Here is a 9,970-nt window from a genome sequence, read left to right on the forward strand (position 1 = left end):
CAATCCAAACAAGCCCTAACGTCTGGAGGTTGACTCTACTGAAAAGCACTCATAAGAATTTAATTTTCTTTGAGTGCCCACCGCATCGCATTCAGGTGAAAAAAAGGGGAAAAACTCAAAGTTACGAATATAAGTTGATCTTTCGATAATGGATCCGGGCCCATTCCGTCCCAATTACCTTTCGACTCAAGCGGCCCACAAGACGCTGCATAATAAAAGCCTTTTATAATTAATTAACGGGTCGGATTTAAATGGATGGCCAGGATTCTTTATTGCATAAATCACAAACTATAGAGATCACATGTATACTCTGTTTTATGTTCTCGTTCCCATCTCCTCCCAGACCCAAAATCCCAAAATCCTAGCACAAACCCTAGAGCTCCGCCTACCTCCATTTCTCTCGACTCAATCACAATGGCGTAAGCATTTAAACCCTAGATTCCTCTATTCTACTTGCTTCTGTTCTCATTTTGTTATGTTTGATTAAATATGACGTTGATCTCTAACTTCCGCAAACAACTAAGTTTAGATTTTATTTTATTTTATTTTTTTCTGTGAAAGTAGAATCTTTACATATTTTCTGTAGTTTTAGGGCGTAGATTGAGATATCGGTCGTCTATGGCAGAATATTTAAGCGAAAGGACCAATTTTGAGATAATTTGTTTGTTTATTTTAACTAATAACAGTTTTATTTTGTGATTAATAATTAGTCCGGGATTACAGCAGTTAATCGTACTGTTCACTTAATTTTCCTAAATTATGTCTTTGTTGATCTCATTGTTTTTGAAATTATGCGTAGTGTCGTTTTTGCCTTGTACATGCGATTGAAACCAGTGTTTTAAAAAACGTCCTGGGTGGGCGCCTAGGCGGAGGCGGTGCTCAGGGAATCTCGAAACGTCCTGAGCGGCGCTGGGAGCGCCTATGTGGCCGCTCAGAGCTAAGCGGGCCGCTTAAACGGCCCGCACAACTTTTCCAAAAAAAAGCCAAATGGGTGCTGAAAATAAACAAGCCCAAATCCAAACCCAAACCCAACTTAACTGATAACCCTAATTCTCATTGCTCTCCCGACGCCGCCACGAAAATCTATCGCTACTGAAACCCTGTTCCTCGTCAAAGCTTCCCTGACCCCGTCGAAGCTTCCCCGACCCTCGTCGACGCCTCTCGGAGCTTCCCCGACCTTGTCGATGCTTCCCCGACCCTCATCGACGCCTCTCGGAGCTTCCCCAACCCCATCGAAGCTTCCCCGACCCACGTTGACGCCTCTTGGAGCTGATGGGGCATTGTCAAAGGTTCCCCGACCTCCGTCGAAGCCTCTCGAAGTCACCTCCGTCGATCTTAGAGCACCAGAAGTTCAGTCGCACCTCCCCATCTCGTCTTCGATCTCCGTGCTCCACTGATATCTGTAACAAGGTAAAGAGTCTAAAAATATCTATTTAAGTTAGTTTGCACTTAACAGTAATTTAAACTTAAGAAGTATCACTGTTATAAATAGCGGTAAATAGCCCCGCAATAACGACGCTAATAGTGTTAGCAATCCCTTCCCGTGACGCTATCGCTCGTTACGCTATCGCGTAATAGCGGTGACATATTGCGGAATATATTGTTCGTAAAAACGGCCAATAATGTGTCATAATGGTAAATAGTGAGCGATTGTATTTGGAATTTACTTTTTGACTGCTATTTAAAAGCGGTTTGAGGCTTATTTTTTTAAAATTAAACTCAACCCTTGACTGCTATTTAAAAGCGGTTTGAGGCTTATTTTTTTAAAATTAAACTCAACCCTTGACCATTGCATTCCATCGTCTCCTGTGATTTTCAGCATACTCCATTTTTTTAAAATTAAACTCAACCCTTGACCATTGCATTCCATCGTCTCCTGTGATTTTCAGCATACTCCCGTCATCTTTCATAGCCTCTGGCACCTATCTTGATACTTTCTCTCACCTCCTTCACCGTGAGCTCCTCTTAAGACAGTGCTGTCACCGCTAAGCTCTTCTTCTCGAAGAGGACGATTTTTTGACTCCTCCAGTCATCTTCGGTATTATGTAATGGTTACATGTCTATTTCATGTTTAGGGTCTCTTTAAATCATCTAATATATACTTTTAGATTTCTTAGATTTTTTTTTATTTTTTTAGTATTTATACATATCTAAATTAGACCTCTATTTGACTTTACGCTTTTTACCGTTATTTTACCGTAATAGCCCGAAATAGCTTTAGCAATGCCTCACCGCTACGCGATGCTATTCGCTATCCATAACCTTGAGAAATATAAGTTAACAGTAATTAGTAAACTTAAGTTTAAGTTAAACTTAAGTTTAAGTTAACAGTAAACTTAAGTTTAAGTTTAAGTTTAAGTTAAATTTAAGTTTTTGTTAACAGTACACTTGAGTTTTAAGTAAACAGTAAACTTGAGTTAACAATATTTTAGTTAACAATAAACTTGAGTTTAAGTTTACTGTTAACTTAAACTTAAACTTAATAGTAACTTATAAGTTAACAGTAATTTAGTTGAGAATGAGTTTTTCACTATTGAGAACTTGAGATGAACTTATAATTTGAGTTGAAAAGTATAATTTTAGTTAACAGAGAATGGTTTGTTTGTTTGTTCACTTGTTTCAGAATGTCGGGTGCTCCAACGAAGGAGTCTACGGGTTCCACCACTATCCTCGTACCCCTCGTGAAAGATTGAAGGAACTCAGAGGACATCGGTTGAGAGTTTGGATTTTGTCCAAACCCAAAAAATTGAATATTGTGCAATGCCGACTATTTGGACACAAGGTGAATGCGGGGATCCATTGATTTAAGAAGCATCTTGTAGGGCTAAGGGGGGACACCAAATCATGTTTGAAGATTAATGATAAAGATAAGCAGAGGGTGAAAGAAGTGATTGATGCTAATTCGAAGAAGAAGCAAGCTAAGAAGAGGCACACTATAGACTTAGAAGAAGAACTTCGTACGATGAGGCCGTGTGATGAAGAAAAATATGAACCTGAAATCATCTCCTTTCATATGTGATGGATCTTCAAAGAGGTCCAGAGAGCCTACTATTGAGCCAATGGACGCTTACACTGCTAGTGATCTAGAGCAGTATAGAAAATAGCGCGTTTCGTAGCGCAAAATAACGCTTAACGTAACGTAGCGTTAACCTAACGCTACATAGCGTTCTCAAATAGCGCACGGACAAAATAACGTGTGCTATTTTAGCCAGAGCGTAAGCTACGTAATGTAGCGTCGTGGCGTTTTGTAACGTAGGTTATTTTGTTTAATAGCTTGGATTGCTTTTAAAATAATTCAACGACTGTGATTGACTCTCCTACTTCTCATAAGTTATTAAATTCTAACAAAACCCTAACTCTTGCTGTCATCGTCGTCTCCCGCCGCCCCTTTCGACATCGTCGTCCTCTCTCGCCATTCAACTTCTGAAATTAGCAAGGTAAATACATAATATAATCTTGAATACTGATAATCAAACTATGTTTCACACTTCAAGCCATAAAAATTAATATGTGTGGAAGGGTGAGCTTGACTTGTTCCCTGAAGTTGCCATTGTTTTACTCTTTAACATGATTAGCGTGAGAAATTTGATCTATTCGGCTGGAACACACGATGTTAGGTTTCAGTTAGTTATTGATCTATCGTCGAATTTCGCCTTTGGATTGATTGTTAAGGCCAACACGGTTGATTTTGTTGTGAAATTGTGATCATATATTGATTTGTGAAATTAAGAATTACGATGATTATTCATATTTTTTATTTTGAATGTTATATATCTATAAATTATTTAAATAATAATAAATTATTTAACCTACGTTACGCTATGCGTTATCGCTATTTTAACCTAACCAGAGGTAAGCGTTACGCTATGCGTTATCGTTATTTTCAACATTGATCTAGAGCTAGCGAAGAGGTTGAAAGGGAAAATGAAGCAGATTGGAGTGAATGATTTTTTTCTTGAAGAAGAAGAGAGATTGGGTGCATGATCAGTTAGCTACTTGGGCATATGAAGATGCCATCCCCTTTCATGCCATCACCACAGATTTCTTTTTGAAGGCATGCATGACTATTGGAGACTATAGACTGAGCTACAGACCTCCCAGCAGCATGTACATGTTAAGAGAGCCCCTATTGCGAAGAGCTGTTGAGAGAAACGTCTCTTTAAAGATGCATGAGTGGAGCAAGACCGGATGCTCCATCATGACTGATGCTTGGTCGGACAGAAAGATGCGGTCGGTAATGAATTTTTGTATCCACTGCAGATTGTGGACAACTTTCCATAAGTCGATTGAAACCTTCGAGGAGGCACATACATGGTGATATATATATGAGTGGGTTAATAAAGTTATTGAGCAGATTGGAGCTGATAAAGTCATTTAGGTTGTCACGGATAATGTAGCTGCAAATATGACCGCGAAGGAGCTTTTATATAGGGTGAGATCAAGGATTTTTTGGATTAGTTGTGCAGCAAATATTGTTGACCTGATGCTTGAAAGCATTGGGAAGTTGAATTTATTCAGAGGAGCAATTGAGAAGGTGAGGACCCTTACCGTCTTTATCTATAGTTATCACAAGACTTTGTCTATGATGCGTCGTATTTGTGACAAAAGGGACATTGTGAGACCTGGAGTTACTCGTTTCGCCACTACATTTTGGACTTTGCGGAGTCTTGAGAAGAAAGAAAAGCTGAGATATATGTTCCCCGATGAAGCATGAGTAAGATGCAAGCTTGAAAAGACCGCTAAAGGACAAAAGGTGGAGGCGATTGTTATGAGTGATAGTTGGTGGACGGCACTGAGCAAGATCTTGAAGGTGTATACTCCTATTTTTTTATTATTGAGGGTAGTTGATAGTGACTACAAACCATCAATGGGATTTGTGGTGGGGATGCTTGAAGATATGAAGAAGGAGATCATTCAAGTTTTCAAGAAGGAGAATGATTTCAAGCTCGTGATTGATATTATAGATGGGAAGTCCAAGGATCGACTCTTTTCTCCTTTGCATATGGTTTCTTACTACCTCAACCCTTATTATTTCTATAGGGATGATGTAGTGAAGAACTGCAAAAGGGCGAAAGATGGACTTCTAAATGTGGTGGAGTTGTTCTATCCTGATGTAGAGCAACAAGTTGAAATTCATATTCAAGAGTTGGAGAGGTATAGAGAAGGAAATGGTTTATTTGCTAGGATTGGAGTGGTGAAGGCTAGAGAGAAATTGGACTTGAACCCAAGTAAAATAATTTTAGAAATTGAATCATTTATGACTTGTAAGTTATCTATTGTGCCATTGTGATAGTGAGTCAACTAATAATATATTGTTTTTGTAGCTAATTGGTGGTATTTGCATGCTGGTGATTGCCCTCTCATGCAAAATATGGCTATGAAACTTCTTAACTTGACAAATAGTTCTTGTTGTGAAAGAAATTAGAGCACATTTGAGGGGGTAAACTAGTTTCTAAACTTATGAATACGATGAAATTCTTCTTAGTTATGCTTTCTAATTTGTGTCTTTTTCTTTTGAAGATCCACGAAGAAGAGGAATAGGTTAGAATCGAAGAGGCTAGAGGAACTTGTCTATGTAAAGTTCAACTCAAAGCTCAACCAAAAGAAGAGGAGAGGAGAAAACAAGAACCTACTGCTATCTAATGATCGTAGTAAGGCACGAGTATGGATCCTTGAAGGAGCAACCTCCGATGATGTGGAAGAAGTTCATTCGGGCTCAGACCTTACTTGGAGGATGGTAGAGGCTATATCGGGAGCGGCTAAGGCTGCAGATAATAGGAGAAGTTCTAGGCTAGCAGAACCTTCAAGTGCTTCTACTTCAGAGATGGATGATGAAGAAGAGCATCTTGTCTCGGATGATGATGTTTCAGACGAAGAGGAGGATTGTATGGAGATGGATTCTAGGGAGGATAGCGATGATGGAGTAGAGGAGGAACTTCATGATGATGATGAGATTAGATTTGATGCATATTGTTAACTCATTATATTAGAGTCTAGACTATTCCTGTTTGACCATCTTTTTGCTGATATTTTGGGACCTAAACTTCTAGTTATGAGATATTATATGCCTTGCTATCTAATATGTATGCATCTTTGCATATCTTCAAGGTGTGATGTATGGACAAGATGTGTCCACATCACTACCAATGATCCTTGGTACCAAGTATACCCATTTCTCTCTCTCTCTCTCTCTCTCTCTATATTTATCTTCAAGTATCGCAATTTAAAAAAGAAAAAAAGAAAAAAACGCCCAGAAACAGCTTAGGCGCCAAGTCCGACGCCTAGAAGCACCCAGCGTTCAATGTAACATTGATTAAAACAAAGTTTACTAGGATTTAATCATGTAATATGTCTAATATCTGTTGCTTAGCTAATATCTTTCTTCCACTGCTTAAATGTTTCTAAGCCTTCACTCAAATGCCTTGAGCAAATGAATTATGAATTGGAATGTATTATAATGAAACGAATTATCATATGCTTATATTCACTGAAAGATTGGATGACTGTATGTGAGTTATCATTACTTATTCTGGTGCATGCTTTCATATAATTCTTGAAGGGATGAGGTTCCTGTTGAGACACCCGCTCTTGGGGAGCCCATGGATCTCATGACTGCCTTGCAGACTATGTTGAAGAAGTCGCCCATGGATCTCATGACTGCCTTGCAGACTATGTTGAAGAAGTCGGCTCATGATAGGCTCGTTCGTGGTCCACGAGGGGGCCAAGTCTATCGAGAAGCATGCTGCACAGCTTTGCGTGCTTGCGGAATATTGTGACCAACCGAACTATGTCAAGCTGGTGAAAGCTCTTTGTACTGATCACAACGTGCACTTGGTGACTGTTCCTAGTGCTAAAACTCTTGGAGAGTGGGCCGGGGTTAGTAATTTGCGCATCCCCCTCTCTTCTCTTCTAACAGTTTAGTTTGCATCATCTTCTAGCACGTCGTATCTAACTTTTTGTAGTGCTATGACTGCATCACTCCTTTTCTCTTCTCAGATGACTGTTTCTAATGACCATAAGCTGTTGATTCATTCAGACTTTGAGGTTAGAACCTGATTAGTGGTTTAGAGCCTTCAGACAACATTAATGGATGCAGGTTAGAGTAAAAGTACTAGCCTGCTTAGTCTACTCTTTATATATATTATTTTTTAATGTGGAATTGTGTAATGGGGGTAGAAAGAGTATTTTTTTTATTTTATACGGATATACTAGATACTTCTCTTAAGAAGTACTGGTATCTGAGGAGGAAGAGATGAGATAAAAGATAGAAGAAGGTGGAGAGGTGATTGGTTTAGGTTTGCCAGGGCAGCATACGAGTCCTATGTGGAAGCCTGGGGGTTCAGAGCTTTGGATTTTGGAGGATAAGCTCTGTTGGCTTTCTATGGCTCACAAAGAGTTCCCTTCTGTGGATGTTACTGAGCCAAAATTATGCTGCTTATGAAATTCTAAAATCATGATAGTATGATGCACAGATGGTCCTACGATATGTTAAAAAGATATGAATACCAGAATTAGCATGCAACTTGCGGACATGGGGCTGGGCTACAAGTAGAAGATGTAAATGTTACTGGAACTTCATAGTTGCCCATCAGTAAATTAATTGAATGTATGAAGTGGAAAAATCAATCATAAATATATACTAACATGTAGATCTACATGTTTGTGATTTGTTCCTAATATATCTAAATATAACGTACATCTTATTCCTATGAATTACAGTCATGCTCGATTTTCACTGTAAAAATAATAATTAGATTAAATGATAAGACGGTTATGGTTGAGAGACTAAGTGCAGTAATTGAATATCTAAACTCTAGTACATAGAAATGTTCCAAAATGGAATCAGTGTCAATTACAACATACAACATTCAGAAGTTCCATCCACCATTCAATCAGGATTTGGCCTCACCCAATGGAAAACTCACTCAAACGCAACTTATCAAATTGCACCAAAGGAATCAAAGCTATGGATCCTCATACCAAATACTTGCGTCAAGGGTTCACAATGTCCATCATCGATCTTTCAGACTAAGCTTTGGGTGATGGCCATCAGCAATGGAGTTGAGCCAGTGTAACTGAGGTGAACTTCTTGAGGCAGCAACTTGTACTTAATCGACAGCTCTTTAAAAATTCTCTTCAGCAAAAGAACAAGCTCAGACCTCAGGCTATTTTTCTCTGATACGTTTCGAAAGTTCATAGTATGGTCAACACATAATGGCGCCGTGTTCATCTTGTTAACATCCACTATGCCCTTGATCACAACGCCGTGATTAGGATGCCAGTGATTTGGTTTGATTTGGTTTGCTATCGATGTACCTGGTGAATTCGCAAAGGAAAATACAAGATTTTGCAAAATGGTTTAATAGATGAAAAATAAAATGATTACACATATGTACCTAAGTGTGCGCCACCATATTATATTCAAGTTTGTTGTAACATAATATAAATCTAATTATTTCATGAATCTAATTATTTCATGAACTTCTATCATAGGTGCTCGTGCATGTGCATCATAATTACATTTCTAATCTTTTTCAAGTAACTAAGTTTTACAAATGGCCGAGTGGACTAGAACAACTGACGCATGCACATTAAAGTTTGTTATAACATAATATAAATCTTAATTCCTGGACTTATATTGTAATTACATTCCTAATCTTTCTCAAAAAGCTAGGACTTCCACAAATAACCAAGTGGACTAGAATAGCTGAAGAATGCATCAAAAGATAAGTCTCTCCCTTGGAAACATCGAAGTGGCTTATGCAAAAAGAATCATAGGGGTACTAATACAGATTCTAGGTCAGTATATATTAGCCATGAAGAACTTTTGTTTGCTAACAGAAGATGATGAAATCAAAGCATCACAAATTCGCACGGCAGATAGGATCATCACAAAGTGGCACGGATGATCAAGCCGGTGGTGCGTCAATTCGTGTACAGTGTCGTGGTGCTGCTGCGCTAAAATGAATAGACGGTCTAGGGACGCACTCAACCTCAAAGCCGGTGGTGCGTCAATTCATGCTGCTGTACTAAGATTCGCGTACAGTATCGTTGTGGTGCTGCGCTAAAATAAATAGACGATCACTATCTAGGGACGCAGCATCACTCAACAAGCCCCGTCTCAAGAATTGAAGACTTTATGCATCGGTACCGCATTTAATAGCAATCATTATTGTTTGGTTAATGTGTCATGTCAACTCATACCTTCATGAGTACACACTAAAAAAAAGGAAGGATTATGTGGGCGTGTTTGGCGACTTTGCTTGTAACCCACAGATGAATTACACGCTAAGTAGAATATGAGCTATAGTGTTTGGTTTAAAAAAATCAGGTTATAATATGCTTTTAGGAGAAGAGTGTTTGCCAAATTGATGAAGTATAATCCATCGTTGTTGTCAAAATAACCAAATTGGATACAAATCTAAATTTAATTATTGAATACACTTTAAAACTATCTCAAATGTTGAGGGGTAAACTTGTTATTTACTTGGTCAAACTATACGGTTTACAGGCCACCGAAAAATAAGCTGGATTAGGGGAGCTTATTTTTTTATGCTTATAAGTCAAAATAAGCCGGTTGTCAAACATGTTGCAGGGGTTATAACCAATTTGACCAGTTGCCAAACATGTCCTATTAGATACCTCAATGTATGATGTCAGAATGTAATTAATCCAAAAAGAAAAAAAAATTTGAGTTAATTATACAAGATAGTTTTGCATCCTAGCACTATTGAATTCACAAACTAATTGATAGAAATATAAGAAAAGAAGATGGAAAAATTGTGTTAGCTATTATTTAATGGGTCGAAACCAGGAATCAATTTGCGGTGCTAATTTTAAAAAAATCTATTTAAATTAATTTGTGGCAGGTGTGATTTGACCCTGGGTTGCTTTAGTATTATCTTAAATTAAGTCCTTCTAACCATTACGTCAAAACTCTATAGTTATGATGAGGGGTGATGATTATACT

General features: G+C 38.2%; 1 protein-coding gene across 4 annotated transcripts; it reads left to right on the forward strand.

Annotated features, from left to right (window-relative positions):
- Window positions 303-7,051, forward strand: LOC109844758. Of its 4 annotated transcripts, XR_002248106.1 has the most exons (4): window positions 303-419; window positions 5,052-5,228; window positions 5,325-5,440; window positions 5,521-6,076. XR_002248106.1 is itself a non-coding variant. In XM_020413872.1 (2 exons), exons 1-2 carry the CDS (start codon window positions 415-417, stop codon window positions 5,975-5,977), a joined length of 462 nt encoding a protein of 153 aa, XP_020269461.1. In that variant the 5' UTR covers window positions 303-414; the 3' UTR covers window positions 5,978-6,076. The 4 variants fall into 4 exon arrangements, 1 of the variants encoding a protein (XP_020269461.1); XR_002248107.1 differs by lacking the exon at window positions 5,052-5,228; XR_002248105.1 differs by lacking the exons at window positions 5,052-5,228; window positions 5,325-5,440; window positions 5,521-6,076 and adding an exon at window positions 6,560-7,051.

The sequence above is a fragment of the Asparagus officinalis genome, chromosome 6 (genome assembly GCF_001876935.1).
Source record: "Asparagus officinalis chromosome 6, Aspof.V1, whole genome shotgun sequence".
NCBI lineage: Eukaryota > Viridiplantae > Streptophyta > Magnoliopsida > Asparagales > Asparagaceae > Asparagus > Asparagus officinalis.